General features: G+C 42.4%; 1 protein-coding gene across 3 annotated transcripts in view; it reads right to left on the reverse strand.

Moving 5' to 3' along the window:
- Positions 1-16,375, reverse strand: part of PGS1 (phosphatidylglycerophosphate synthase 1) — a 126,711-nt gene that overhangs the window by 22,071 nt on the left and 88,265 nt on the right. Inside the window, exon 1 of one of the 3 annotated variants that reach the window (XM_079965483.1) lies at positions 15,835-16,010. The exons of 1 other annotated variant lie outside the window; for it this stretch is intronic. In XM_079965483.1, the coding sequence (XP_079821609.1) occupies positions 15,835-15,977 (143 nt within the window). In that variant the 5' untranslated portion in view covers positions 15,978-16,010. Of the gene's footprint in view, positions 1-15,834; positions 16,011-16,375 lie in introns of those variants that run through there. One more of the 3 variants, XM_079965481.1, reaches the window with a different exon arrangement.

Here is a 16,375-nt window from a genome sequence, read left to right on the forward strand (position 1 = left end):
AAATATGGTTTCATTTTCATCTAGGAAGTTTGAGCTTCTCTCTGGTATTTATTCCAAAAAGACCACATGTAGGAGATCACAACATAATCCTTGGTGGAAATAGATCCACTATTAGAAAACTACTACAAGCTACAACACAACAAACATCAAAGCTGGAGGCAGGGAAGAAATGTGCCAGCATCCGGTTTCAAGGCCCTGGCATTATTACAGCCATGGCTTGTATTTTGAGAAGGATACAGAGACAAACCAAAAAAGACAGTTGAGCTCAGAGGAAATAACATGTTTAGCAATGGACTCCTCTGGGAGGAAGGGCAGGATATAAATTTAATAAATAATTTTTAAAATAAATAACATTAACTAACTGTACATTAGCAAACCATTTCCTAACAGAGACACCATCCTCTCAGTATATAAGCTTATGAGCAGCTGAATCCCACACTGCTCCATCAATGTGATCTGCATCAACGTGCATGACCTTTACCAGAACTTTATGAGGAACTCAGGGTTATGAGGAACTCTTGGTCCAAAGCTCAAGTGACCACAGATTCCAGGAAGATGATTTCACTTATTTACTTCATGATAAAACACTGAATCTTCACAAGGTTTGCATGCATCCTTGCACAAAAAAACCCCAGACAGTTTGCCATTGCATTTCCCAGAAAGCCCACCGGTTTGTCACTGCCTATTCATCACAATGGAGATCTGACTCAGAGTGTGGAAGAATTCCTAGCAATTTCGTTTTTCAACAGTTTGTGAGGACTGGGCATTGCTTTGGCAATACTGAGTTACAGTAATCTGGAGGGAAAGTTTCTATTCTCCTTAAACTGAAAAGGAGAACTTTAAGAAATACTGCCCTTGTCCTGTCTGTGAACAGGCAACTGAAGAGCAGCAAACTAGCAAGGTGACACTGGTTTATCTACCTGTATTTATTAAACATAAAGCACATTCAAATGCCTTTTCAAACGCCCAAAATAACTTGATAAGGAACATGGTTTTGGTGCATTGTGGGAATCCAACCTCCCTCCCTTTTATCAACATCATGGCTACACTTAAATGCATGTGCACAGAAACAATATCAACACAATTTGTGCTTGTCCACTTATATAACATGATCAACAATATATTCTCTCAGTGATCCCTAACAGTAACTTGCAATTTCCTTCTGCGAATGGGGGGGCGGGGGGAGAGAATCACACCTCTCAAACACGAACTTTATTCTAATACAAGCAGAGCAGGACAATACATGGGGCCCAGGGATCTTTAATCTGCTTTATCTTCGTGAATAGAGTTAAGACTACCCTGAGGTTTGTGTTTTGCTGATGAGCACATCTCCCATTTTAAGAAATTTATGCAGATAGCTAAGAGTTCAAAGATGTCTTCTTTCAACACATGTAAGAGACTACACACAGCAGAGCTTCTTATTTCCTTTCCACAGAACAGAATGCTATCTTGCAATCACCTTTTAAAGCTTTCTCAATAGTCAAGAATCATCCAAAACTGAAATGCAGAATGGGAAGATACTGTTCCAAGTCCAAAAAGGGGAACTGTCTGGAAGCACACACGGATCTCTTATTTATATTTCAGAGCTTTTAATAACTGCCTTTTCAACCCAACTACCCACTCCTCCCAGTAATTAAAACTTCTCTGGGGACACACAGTAAGTGTCAAAATCATAAAACTATAAAACACCGAACAAGCAACTAGCAACAGAGAATAAAATCACTACAGAAAACTTAACAGCACCAGAAATTCCACAGATCTTAGAACTTCAATAAATATCTTTAGTCAGTAAAAGATTTAAGATTGGTGTGACATCCAAGTCAGTGCAACTGAAATCATTGTGTTGTATCTAACAAGGTTGCCCCCTTAACAAAGGAACTTCTTTCTGCCTGTGCAGTAGCTCTTCCTCTCCAACTCTTCTCCATGCATGCCCACCCCCAATTTGCTCACAAGTATTGCAGGAATCCAAGAACAGATTTTGGGGATGGGGTGCAGGAAGAGGAGAGCAAGAGGAAGTCCTATTGCACAGGTGGAAGTCCATGCAAAAGGGATGTCTTTGTTGGATACAACCCACTGGACTCAAATTACTTAAGCCCATTGATTTCAATGGGTTGACTCTATGACTAGCACTGATCATACCCAACAGAGATTACAAAGGCTGGGAAAATACCTGGTCTGAAGGCACAAGACATCATCACATCGCTGAAGCTAAGTAAATCTGGATCTGGTCAGTGCCTGGATGGAAGCCACGCATAGAGGTTTTATTTACAGTGGTGCCCCGCAAGACGAACGCCTCGCAAGACGGAAAACCCGCTAGACGAAAGGGTTTTCCATTTTGGAGGTGCTTTGCAAAACGAATTTCCCTATGGGCTTGCTTCGCAAGACGAAAATGTCTTGCGAGTTCCTGCGGGGTTTTTTCCCTTTTTCCCCCTTTTCCTAAGCCCTAAGCCGCTTATCAGCTGATCCGCTGATAAGCCGCTTATCAGCTGATCCGCTAAAAGCCGCTAATAGCGCTAATCCGCTAAGCTGTCAATGGGCTTGCTTCGCAAGACGAAAAAAACGCTATACGAAGAGCCTCACGGAACGGATTAATTTCGTCTTGCGAGGCACCACTGTACAATTAAGCTGGCTACAAATTATGTTAAATAAATACACACTGCCTTGAATAAAACAAAATAAAAAAATTCCTTCCAGTAGCACCTTAAAGACCAACTAAGTTAGTTCTTGGTATGAGCTTTCGTGTGCATGCACACTTCTTCAGATACGTATCTTCAGTGGAATTAGGGTGATTAAACAGGGCAACTATTTCTGCTAAAATAGATAAACTTACAAGACTTGGTTTGCATCTTACACAAAACCATACCATGGCTTAATGCGAATGTGCAGGTTCCTGGAGAGGAAATTGTGGCCACTTTGTTCTTCCTCCAGCCCTGCTGCTGCTGCACTGCTGTGAGCTTAACCATGGTATGGCTCAGTATGCCATCCAAACCAGGCTCATAATTTGTCTTACTCCAGTCAAATTACAACCTGTACACTTAGAACAAACCTTTGTTACAACTCTGTCTGGAGCAAGACAAAAGATAAGCCCAGTATCACACTGAGAGAAACCATGGCTTAGCTCACAGCAGCAGGACCAGATGAACAGCAAAGCAGCCAGTGTTCAAAACTCCCATTGTTTTAGGCGCATTATGCAACAGGAATTTCATTAGCGTGAGCAGTTTCTGAGCTCTGGGAGCAGTACTGCGCCTAAGATTTCAGTTTAAAACTGCAGATCCGCTAAAAGCTACTCTCTGAAGACTGGAGAAGAGACCCTCTTATGAATATTAGGGGGGTGGGCAGGGGAAAATGTGAAAAATGAATGTAATATTTTAGCTGCAGTTCATTCATTTTCAGCTCTGTATTCTTGTTATAAAAAGCGTGCCTTGGCATTCCGTTGTTGTGCCCAGAACCTAGATGCCATTTAGCTCATGGCTTTCCTATCTCAGTTTCTAACACTGAAAGCAGCAGCATAGTTTCTACAAGCTATGGGTTTGATTTAGTGCATTATGCGAACTGAGCCAAAGCAACTGAAAGTGGGCTACCTAAAAAAATAAATGCCACCTGTAGACCAAATATTGAGCCTCCATGGCTCAACCATGAAGTGGTAATGCAGTTCTTTAAATAAAACAGCTAGCTGATCCCATATTATCAACCTGGTGGGCTAATCCAGCATAAATGCAGTATCAAAATTACCTAGGGAGGGGGAAAGAATTGAATAAGGGGTGTCTGTCTATCGCTTGAATTTGAAGTATCTGCTATTTATAAATCTGGGGGTTTTGGAAGATCTATTTTTAGGAAGTGGGTCTTTGACTAATATCGCAACAAAGTGAGCTCAAGTACCACAATTCTTGTTAAACCTCAGCTTCTTCGGCAGACAGGAGAAGAGAGATTGCATGATATCTCAGTGTGCATCACCCACACAGAAGCCACAACATAGTGGCTTTTGCCAACAGCTCTTGATTCACTGGAATGCCTGAGTCTATATTACTGTATTTCTGCATAGGCTGTGACTGAATCTGGGAAACTAGTTTTATTGTTAACATTCTGATGCAATGAACAATAAAGGCTTGAGGGTAACTTCCTTAAAGTAAGAAGGCTGGGTGTGAACATGTGGCCTGAGACTTTTGCTTTCCCTTGTTTTAACTGAGTCATGCTTACTGGATGCTACAAATAGTTTGAGTGTTCACCTTTTCCTCTTTAGCACAATTGCGTGGAAAACAACTCAGATCAAAGAGCAAGCTGCTTCTAAAAGAAATATAGTAATTGTCATTACAAAAAAGTGCTATTGAAAACAAATGAAACCCTAGGAGTAAGATGCTAATTTACTCAAAACCCTGGCAGTAGTACCATCTATTCAACAAAACACAAAAATGACCTCATGTGGGTACATTTCCATATCCTGTGTTCCTGAAGATGATGAATAACCAAACGGTTGCTACATGACTGAAGTGTAGCATATACTTTCAGCACAAAACACAATCATATTTTTTAGCCGATTTATATAGCACCTTTTAGAAAACAACTGCCCCCTTTAACGTAGTGTACAAACTTGCATAAATTACAACCATTCAATTAAAACTACATTAAACTTCCTTAAAAGTGAAGAACAGCAGTAACATGATTCTCAGAGGTAAATATGTTTAACCCATGTAACAATTTTATCCCCCTGAAGACAAGGAGATGCATATAACCTAAAGTTCTATACAGTGGTACCTCGCAAGACGAATGCCTCGAAAGACGAAAAACTCACAAAACGAAAGGGTTTTTCGTTTTTTGAGTTGCTTCGCAAGATGGATTTCCCTATGGGCTTGCTTCGCAAGACGAAAACGTCTTGCAAGTTTGTTTCCTTTGTCTTGCAAGTTTGTTTCCTTTTTCTTAAAACCGTGCATTCACTTCGAGGAGCAACTCATAGCACGTGGTGTGGTAGCCTTTTTTGAGGTTTTTGAAGACTTTGGTGATTTTTGAAGCTTTTCCAAAGTCCGTGCTTCGCAAGACGAAAAAATCGCAAGATGAAAAAACTTGCGGAACGAATTAATTTCGTCTTGCGAGGCACCACTGTATTGCCATATCCTTGTGTCTAGGGGGACATAACATGACTATAGACAATACAACCTAGAATTCTGTGATGAAATGCAAACTTTTTCAGACTAAATTGTACACATTTTAATAAATTACTTTAATTCAAATACTTTAACTTGGTTGCAAAATAAAGCTTTCATATGGTGTTAAGATAGGGACGGGGTGGTGCTGTGGGTTAAACCACAGAGCCTAGGACTTGCTGATCAGAATGTTGGCAGTTTGAATCCCTGCAACGGGGTGAGCTCCCGTTGCTCGGTCCCTGCTCCTGCCAACCTAGCAATTAGAAAGCACGTCAAAGTGCAAGTAGATAAATAAGTACCGCTCCAGCGGGAAGGTAAACAGCGTTTCCATGCGCTGTTCTGGTTTGCTAGAAGCGGTTTAGTCATGCTGGCCACATGACCCGGAAGCTGCACGCCGGCTCCCTTGGCCAATAAAGCGAGATGAGCGCCGCAACCCCAGAGTCGGTCACGACTGGTCAGGGGTCCATTTACCTTTATGGTGTTAAGAACAGTGTTAGAAAGCAAATAAGGTACTGTATATTTAATTTGATTATTTAAAAAGAGAGAGAGAGAGAAGGCTGGGGTAAAAGAGCTACCTGGGGTTAAGAAATCTATACCCACACCTGTGCAATACTCAACCATTTTGTATTTTCTCCAGACAACCAGGAGGACAAGACATTTACTTATTCCCATGAAAGCCATCGGAAACTGTGTTAGAGATACAGATTCTGCAGATATGCTGTACAGATTTCAAGGCCTCCTGGGCCTCCTTGCTCAACAGACCACACTTAATCTATCCAACCGCTTTTCTAGCTATTGATTATTTATGGAAATTGGCAACAAAATAATTACTTGGGAGCCATCCAAAGGTTTGGGAGAGGGGCCAAGAGAGGACGTTTTCCAACAGAGAAATCATTGTTAATCGTTTAGGAATATATATTTTAAAAAGAAAAGATTTGTTTTGAGTACAGTATGCTTTACTGTACACAGATGAGCTGGCGTGAAGAGAAAAACTAGTCTAAGAACATCTGCAGAGAAAACAAAGAAATTATGCTAATCCAACATACTTCCTGTAACCCAAGCAGCAAGTAGTTTTTCCCAGATAATGCAAGACTCACCATAAACAAATGCTATTCAGAAGCTTTCCTTCTCATATGCTAAAAAAAACAGGAACTTGTTCATTGTATGCAAAGCATTTTGTACCATGCACACATTATGTTTTGTCCTCTAAGGCAGTGTTTTTCAACCTTTTTTGGGCAAAGGCACACTTGTTTCATGAAAAAAAATCACGAGGGACACCACCATTAGAAAATGTTTAATATTTTTTTCTTTAATGGCAAACAAAAACACTGCGGACCGTTCCGCTGATCCCCGCTGAGCCGGCGGATGACAGCTCCGTCTCCACACTGTGTGCGAAGAGGGAGATGTCAGAGCCCCGCTGCTCTCTATGGAGAATCGGATGAGAGCGGATCCGATCTGATCCCCACCCAGGACGGATGGAAAATAGGGTGGACACAATCTGGCGCCCGGGAGAAAATTTGACTTTTTTTTTTAAAAAAAAATCTTTTGAATTTTTCAATTTTTCCCACGGCACACCAGGCAACATCTCGCGGCACACTAGTGTGCCACAGAACAGTGGTTGAAAAACACTCCTCTAAGGAACCTGGCAAGTTAAGCCACTGTTCCCATTATGCTGCTAAAATGGAGGATAACACACTGCAGCATTTTGCATTTGGCCCAGGATTTCCAAATTCCACAGTCAAGCCTCTAGACCACAATACTAATTAGAAAAGTTTGACTGAATCTTGAAGATGCTAAAGCATTACACTGATTCAAAAAACTATTACAAATGAAAACATGATGAAACGCTGGTGCATTTCATGGGCAATCAAAGAAAATTCAATCTTCTCTTTTTTCTTCTTCACCATCTAAATTTTATGCTGACAAGTTTAGTTTCTTGAGAAGGGGCAATTGTACAAAAGACTGTGACTTTATTTCCGAGAATCTCTTTCATGTCTGGCATATGTGCATTATTGTTTTAATTGTTAGACACCATGGGAACCCTTGGGGCTGGAGACCAGCATATAAATGCTTGCAGCATTTAATGCTGCATCTCCAAAGCAAACATCTACAGTCTTTGCTTGCTATGTGAATTCTGGGAATGTTCTGTAATTCAATACCCTGGACAAAAAGCACCTGCTTTATGTGAAAACACCGGCAGAAATTTGTTTCTCCTGACCCTGCCACCTGAGCAGACCAGCAATAATCAGCAGGAAGAGGTTAATATTTTCCTTGAGATTTCAGTTGTTTTTGTAGCTTTAAATCAGCATACAAGATGTATGCACTCTTATTTATACATGGATGTTCCACATAGATTTGCTTTCTTACTGCTAGTAAAATGAAGGACAGGAACTTAAGGTAGGATTCACATAATGAACCCTATCAGCAGAAGCATGGTCTTCTGCTTAAACAACAGGGCTTTCTCCTCCCTCCCCCCTCCAAAATTGGCTCAGGGCAAGAGATCCACCAGAACGAAGGGGGTGGGTTGAATCGTTCCATCTGACAAATTGATATGATTATGCCAACGGAACATTGAACATAGCACAGTTTTGAATTCCATCCTTAGCTTCTTTGTAGTCGATGTTTACTGAGTCAAAAGATATTACAAATTTTAACATGAACCTTAATGAACTTCAAATGGGTACAGTTGCTGGATTACAGGAATAGCATAGCATGCAATTTTTAAAAATACCAAGCCTTGATTACTTATAATATAAAATAATTTATTAATTGTACTGACTGAGCTGCCCCAGCCACTCTGGATGGCTTCCAACAGAAGGAAGAAATCTGTTGCTAACCCACGGGCAAAAAAATCACATGTAGGAAAGCACATTCCAGGTAGTGTTACCATGTTTAAATGGCCATATCCATGTGATACTCATAAAGTGTGGATTGGCATCCACTACAGTTTCATCTCCATATACCTGAAGGAGCGTCTCCACATTCTTTTGCTGGTTCCCTCACTGGAGGTTACAGGAAACCAGGCAGAAGGCCGCCCAGCACTGTGGAATGCCCTGCCATCAGATGTCAGAGAGATAAACAATTATCTGAAGGCAGTCCTGTATCGGGAAGTTTTTCATGTCTGATATTTTGTTGTGTTGTTATATTTCCTCCTTGTGTTCACCTTCACAACCGTGTTTCTCTAACTTGGGTCTTCAGCTGTTGTTGGACTACAATTCCCATCATCCCTGACCACTGGTCCTGCTAGCTAGGGATGATCAGAGTTGTAGTTCAAACAACTGCTAGAGACCCAAGTTTGCGAAACATTGCTTTACTGTTTCATGTAACATGATGGGCATCTCATCCACGTGTATCCACTGTTATTTTTGTTCTCTATTTACCATCAACAGATAATGCTAGCCTTCCTAATTATGAAACAGTAAGTTGGATGCTTACTAATTCTCTCTATTGTTACGGGATTTTGAATTACTGTGACGGGATTTTGAATGCAGCCTTAGCCTAAGTAACACAGAGTTCCAGTAACTGTGCAAAAATGGCCCATGGGAGGGTATGTCACAGTGACACAACATTGCCCTCACTCGTCTCTGCAACTAGTCTCCAGTCACTTCATCGTGGGAAAGGGAATTCATGATAATGAAAGAGTTTAATTTCAGGAATGCGCTCCAAAGTCTCCTCAGTTTCATCACCTGCTCTTTGAAATCTTTGCAAACTATTCTGGGCTTCTTTGGGAGGCAGGGTAGGATATAAATCTAATAAAATTAATTATCAGAACGTGGGCCAAATGTTGCACAGACAACCACTGCTGTTTTATACCAATCATTACACATAAAAACAATTAAAGATTCTTTATCAATTTTTATCACTTTTTACCAAAGCACAAGCTTTCAGGGACCCAAGCTCACTTCATCAGATGCATGAAGTCTTAGTTGGCAGTTACAGTATCTAAAGGAGAAGATTATTAAGTGAGAGTTGAATGGCAACAAAGTGCAAAAATTACAGTGACAATTAGAGCTTAAATATATGTTACACAGGAACATATTTTATATTCTGCAAGAGCAGATTGCTGATAATTGCTTGGACTACTGTATTCACACCTCTAGGCAGAGAACCATGAGCAAGAATCAGTCATAGACAGGACAGATATCCAACAAATGGATATGTATTGTGATAAAAATTCTTTGTTTCATTTTAACAAACAAGCAATGGCATTGAACTTATTGATGAATTGCAACTCAACAGTTTCACTTGTTTCAAGCTGCGTTCTTCCTTTGAAGTACCTATGTTCTAGAATGGACACTTTTAAAGTCAGTTACAGAATGTCCTGGGAGGCTGAAATGTTCTCACACTGATTTATTTCAGATGGCAATTTTCCTAAGGACACTCTGTAACTGACTTTAAGGTGGTCATTCTGGAACAGCAAAACTAAAGGCAACTGTTTAAAAGATATAAATGAGTGCACCTAGTGGACATATGAAAATGGGTATGGGTTTACCACACTGAAAAATACGGTAAATAGTGTTTAGAGATCAAAACTCAAGCTCTAAGACTTGGGGAGTGTTGGGGGGGGGAGGGACAAACAAAATGTCTGACAAGCAATTCTAAAAAATGTACAGTAGTTGAAAAAATATATAACATTAGTTCGGAGAGAATTCCTGAAAATAGGAGCCAGGCACCAAAAACACACATGGCTCCATTATAGCATCCTGTTATTGCAAATCACCCTTAATGAAAAGCTCTGTGGAAGTTTTCACACCAAGTGTGACCCTATGTCATAGTCAGTCAGTCACGTTTATTGCTTATAGCCAAAGGCTGCTGCAATGTAAGTCATTGTCTCATGGCCAAATGAAATGCACTAGCCTGCTGTTTCCTCCATTAACCAGTAAAAAACAGTAGCATATCACTCCCACAGAATATATTCTCTCACAAATATATGTTAATCATATATTATTAACCTTATCAATTTGATAACCCATGTTTGGAGCAACTGTATAACTATATAAGCTCTTTTCAGGAATTCTGCAAATTACAATAGGGTGTGGGGGAGGTTCTAACAAGAAAAAGCACACTAGTTACAATCTCCTCCATACTACTTCTTATTGCCTTCCATCGTTCTTGAAAAGGGCAAATAGCCTTGACATTCCTTAGGATCTATTATGTACTATATGTTATTGTCAGGGAACTGCCATCGGAGAGTCAGGTGGTGGAGGGGCTCACGGAGGCTAGGAGACCCTCGGATGCAGAGGAAGGAACCAGCAGGGGGAGAGAGAGAGTTCATGGAGAAACTCAGTCGGAGGGATGGCTCCAGGAGACTTCCAGTGAGAACAGCGGGGAGGTCTCAGGACCTCCTCTGGGTACACCTACCACTCGCAGGAAGCTGTCACGCCGAGAATCCCGAAGGAGAGTTTCCATTAGGGAACTCTTATGTTGGCGCAAATTCCGGAAACGCCCACTGACAGATTCTGCCAGCGATTGAGGGAGTCATGCCTTGAGGGCTCCCGTAAAGGCAGAGCTTTGAAACCTTTGCAAAGCTCTGAGGGATTCAGCTTTTACGCACAAGCAGCTCATTATCCCATCACAGTTATGTATCATCTTACCCTGTGCTTTTGTTTAAAAAATGTTTAGGGGTACTCTCATTTTCTCAAGAAAATCAGCATTTTATAGTCCAAATCGAGGAAAATAAATACAGTAAATGGACAAAAGTATAAAGATGTTTAGGTGTACGCGTACCCCTGCGCCCCCCCCCCAGAAAAAAAGCACTGATTTTACCTGAAAATGAACATGTAAGAGAAATCCAGAGTTGAATTTAGCCACAGATCAGGGGAAACTGTTTCTAGTTAGTTACAGGATGCTAGTAAATTTGACATATGAAAGAGAGCAACCGATACCAGAGATGCAAAACAGAGAAAACGTTGATTCACAAGCATTACTATTTTGGTTGCCCCAAACTGTCTGAAACAGATAAAGGTAAGTTTCTGGTATATTGTTAAGTAAATGAGTGAAGTGTGGGTTGATAGTAATGAACATGCCAAAAATGATGTCTCATTCTTCCAAAGTAAATTCTTGAGAGAAGTTATGTCATAGCACCAAATTCATTATTTCACACTGAACCCATTACATCTGCAGCTGACAGTTATGTGAAGTTTGAGAGCATTACTATATATTTATTATTTATATATGCTTTTGCACAGAAACAAAAAAAGCAGCCAAACTTCCGCAATAACCTAACAACCAAATGAGCACTCCAGCTGTGCTTCTCCAGTCCTTCACTTTTGCATTTTTAAGGTTTACGAAGAAAATAAAAAGCCTGCTGCCAGATGGCTACAGAAACAGCAGAAAGCCCGAGGGGACCTTTCCAAATAGCTGACATAAAAAAGATTGCAGTACAAGAAGAAAATCATAAAACAAGTGGAGAATAAGCTGCCTTGGGACATAAATATAGTTGCAACGCTAATATGTCAAAAATGAGCAAAATAAGCACTGGATTCATTGATAAAGAAAAGTCAAATAAACATGGCTACTTACATGCAGGAGCAAGGTTTAATTTTGCAGCCCAACTCTGAAACTAATGCCAATCAATCTCAAAAATCACTTCTTTTTTATTAAATATTTATTAACTTTCAAAAAAAAAAGGTTATAAGGATTTGATGACAATATAGTTATATACAATTATAAATCAAAACCAGTAGTTCTATGTAGCCAGTCTCACACACACACACACTGTAGCCCCCGCCTTAAATCTCCCTCCAACCACACCTCACACAATCTTTCAGCCCTTACTGACGGACCTTTGTCATAGCTAGAAGATGGTAAATCAGCCACTCACACCTTGTATTACTGCCAAACCCTTTTTTGCCAATAAGCAGAGACACCTCCCAGCTCCATGCACTATTCAAAGCATGTGTCTGTAGTCAGAGACATTACCAAGATCCTGAAACTTGGAAATATGAGTCGCTGGGGCTCACAGTGCTTGCCTCAAATACAAGGAGTATATTTTTACCCTTAAACCCTCCTCAAGTTCAAACTATACTCCAACCCAGAGACAATGTCCTAGTCTACTACCCAGCCATTCCCCATCTAAACCCCACAGCTGATGCTCAAGTTACAAGCAGAAGTTATTCCCTTCTTCTTTCACCAGGCAAAATTACCTGTGGCAAAGGTAGTTTTCCCAAAGGCTACCACAGTATCAGTAGTTTATTGAGAAAACTACAAATCTGGAGAGCTGAAACAGCAAGGAAATGCTATTCTTGCTGTTTCTTCCCAGCTTGCCACCAGCACCACAGCATTAGCTAGTTGAGGAGGGAGAGAAGAGAGAGTGGCAGAAGAGTATTTGGTGATATCAGAAATACGCCAAACCATTTCCCAATGGGGGCAGAAAAATATAGCTTCACTTATTTCCAAGTCAATTCAAGTGTGATAGGCAGCTTGCCAAGTGCTACAATATCAAAATGGATGTTGGGCTAGATCAGGGGTAGGCAACCTAAGGCCCGTGGGCCGGATGAAGCCCAATCGCCTTCTAAATCTGGCCCACGTACGGTCCGGGAATCAGCGTGTTTTTACATGAGTAGAATGTGTCCTTTTATTTAAAATGCATCTCTGGGTTATTTGTGGGGCATAGGAATTCATTCATTTATTTATTTTTTCAAAATATAGTCCAGCCTACCACATTGTCTGAGGGACGGTGGACCGGCCCATGGCTGAGAAAGGTTGCTGACCCCTAGGCTTGATGCATCAATAGTCTGATTCAATAAAAGGAAACTCTTTGTCAATGTCAGAATCTTTCACAGCTGTATAACAAGGTTGTTCATAATAAAAGCTTTTCAAATAGAAAGCACATTTTACCAAATCATCACCACATTATATGCAAAAAGAGGTAACCTAGTCCTTGGATGAGGAAGATCTGGACAAGCTTGAACAAGAACAAAAATTACCATACAGGGAAAAGAATTAAGCCAACAATAAACTCCTGAGCTTTTAGGAATCACGGAATGCTATTTCCAAGAAGCATCACATTCAAAGTAAACAGCTTTAGTACAGGAAAAATCTTGGTTTCTGTAGCATTTCCACACAAGAATGAAACATGTAAGGCTGTTAATACCAAATTCACGAAAAGAAAGAATGTCTGGTGAGGTACACGGGATCTTTTTAAAAAGCAGATTGCATGAATTTTACTCCTCTTTACTCTGTACAGTTTCAACAGTATGCCCATGATGGTTAATTTCATGAAGACAATGTATTAAGCAAAGCAGTAAAGTATGAGCAAGTGGCACGTTCCCCAGTCATACACATAATGAAAACATGTCCAGACACATGCCAGGATTTCAAAACATTCATGTACCAATGATGTATATCATGTTTCTCACAAACATAATACAGTACATAATTCAAGGAGGCAATGAAGTCTTCTCCAGACTACCTGCTTATTAAGCATTCATTCTGACTTGCTAGCAGGGAGGTCCGACAAGTTTTATCCCACACTTTCCATTGCATTTCCTCATCACATTTCTTATCACAAGGATATGATTTTTTCTGGATGTCAATTTATTGCACAAGACCTCCCAATCAAATACAGTGGTACCCTGGTCTACGAACAGCCTAGTTAACGAACTACTTGGAATACGAACACTTCTAACCCGGAAATGAGGGCTGGGGAGAGGCAGTGACATTCCTGTTCAGCACGGCCTTCCCTCGCTCAGCACCAGGAAGCGGAGAAGGGGGCTGTTGATGCTGCAGGGGGCCATAGATGCTTCCGGGTTAGAAGACGGAGGGAGAGAAAGAGAGAGGAACAAGAGATGCCAGCTGCCATGCGCCAAAGCGCACTTTGGAGACCCTTGTTGGGACCTGCGAGAGGGATGTGCGGCGGCAAGGGTGTTTATCTGGGCAAGGCGGGGGGGGGCGTCACTTGTTCTTAGGATCCTGTGGTGGATAGAGATGGGAGGGTGCAGGGAGGGGAGTCCATGGTGGCGAGCCCAATCCAGGTTGAGTTTCCTTTCGCTTTGCGCATGCCTCCCTCCCCAAGGAGTGGAGATTATCGGTGCGCCTTTGGCCTCCTTCTCCCCTGAGGTGCGCTGCCTTTGGGGACGTCCTCACGAGTCAGCCCGGCAGCTCCACCGAAAGCACTGTTGCCGACGCGGACCAGCAGCGGCTCCCCAGGGTTTTGGGTAAGGAAGAGGCTCCCTCTTCCACCCCCACCAGCCCTTCCTGAGGTGCCGTCCTCCAGAACAAGATGCCAGTCCTCAAGGATCTGGGCTAAAGGTGGAAGCAGAGATGGGGGGCATTGATGCTGAGACGCTGGTGGCAGAGGGGCCCAGAGCCAGGGAGCAGCAGCAACATTCCTGCTCGGCATGGCCTTTCCTCACTCAGCACCAAGAAGCCACCGCCATCGCTGCAGCATCCACCAGCCACTTCACTGCTTCCTGGTCTGGAATGGTCCAGCAATGGTCTGGAAGCTTCCTGAATTTGGTCTGGAAGCTTCCTGAATTTGGTCTGGAAGCTTCCTGAATTTTAGCAAAAGGAAACTAATTTATACTGAAGTGCTGAAACTGTAGCCTTATCACAAGATGCTTCAAACACAACCACCTGAATTCCAAAGCTGTCATTTTAGCCCCATGCTGGGGGGGGGGGGCAGGAAGAGTTGATAACAGCTGCAAACCTTTACATGAAAAACTGCTGTGTGCACACCTGTGTTTCTTACAGCAAACGCACACACACACACATCAAGAAACTGCAGTCTAATTAGGGTTCCCAGACACTCTTAAAGATGCACATATGTTCCGTACATTTTATGCATTTGCTGTTGGAAACACTAGCGCAACACTACTGCAACTCCTATCTGCAGCACAAATGTTGGCATATGATGCGAAAAGGCTCCACTTGGCATGAACACAAGAGCTTCCATTTTGAGGACTGCAGGAGAAACATGAGTTAATATGACCTCCAGCTCAATCCTTTTTTTTAAACATTAGCTGAACCAGGCTTTAAATCGTCCCCTAGGGTTTTTGGAATGCTGTGGTTTTTACCTTCTGCTCCTCTTAAGTTGCTCTGATTGCTTTGTTGTGTTTACTGCTAGCCACGCTGCAAATCTCTAAGTACAGCAGGAGTACACATTTCCACCAAATAAAAATACAGTGGTACCTTGGGTTACATACGCTTCAGGTAACATACGCTTCAGGTTACAGACTCCACTAACCCAGAAATAGTACCTCAGGTTAAGAACTTTGCTTCAGGTTGAGAACAGAAATCGTGCTCCGGTGGTGCAGCAGCAGCAGGAGGCCCCATTAGCTAAAATGGTGCTTCAGGTTAAGAACAGTTTCAGGTTAAGAACAGACCTCCAGAACGAATTAAGTTCTTAAGGCCGACGAGCTTCTCTTTGGCCGACAGTACCTTATTCTTTTCTCCCTTCCTACAGAAATACACGCAGGCACTACAACTGGCCCTCCCCATACCCACTTTAGAGGGTACCCCAGACTTTACTCTCAAGGACTATCCCGTCCCGCCCCTATCATTCAGTCTCCCCCTCACACACACGCCAACATGCACTTAAACACGACGCCGACACAACCTTAGCGACAGTTACTTTCCACTAGGAAGGCGCCCAGTCCAAGATAGTCTCTGAATCTCTTAAGCGCGAGCCCTCCCTGGAAAAAAATGCAGGAGCCGCCGCAGGTGAAAAACCGGCCTGCCGGCCACCCTCCCTCACCTGCGTGCGCGGCGCTCCCGGCCCCGGGTCAGGCGGTCCGACAGCCGGCCGAACAGAGCAGCCAAGGCAGGTCTCCCCCGGGGCAAATAATCTAGCAGCCGCCGCCATAGCACGGGAGCCTCAGCCACCACAGCCGCCGCCATGGAAACCCGACTGCTTCCGCTTCCGGGTGAGCGCTCCGCAAGACCCTCTACCACTTCCGCTTCCTGTCATAGAGCTGGGAGGCCGCTTCCTCTCTGCGAAAGTCCACCGCCGTTGCCAAGGGGACGGGGGGGGGCGCAACTTTCCCCCGGCACCTGAGGGTAGATAGGGTGGGATTTTAGGGAAAATACAGACTAGGAAGGTCTCAAGACCACCCCCCTGGGCACTCTTCCGCTTTGTAGTGCACCACTCCCGCCGCCGTGGTCTTGTTCGCAAAGCCACAGAATAAAGCGGAATTATTATTATTATTATTATTATTATTATTATTATTATTATTATTATTATTATTATTATTATTCTAGGTGGTGTTTATCCAAAGGCTGCAGTTCTGTACTGGCTA

The sequence above is a fragment of the Podarcis cretensis genome, assembly GCF_951804945.1.
Source record: "Podarcis cretensis genome assembly, chromosome: 2".
NCBI lineage: Eukaryota > Metazoa > Chordata > Lepidosauria > Squamata > Lacertidae > Podarcis > Podarcis cretensis.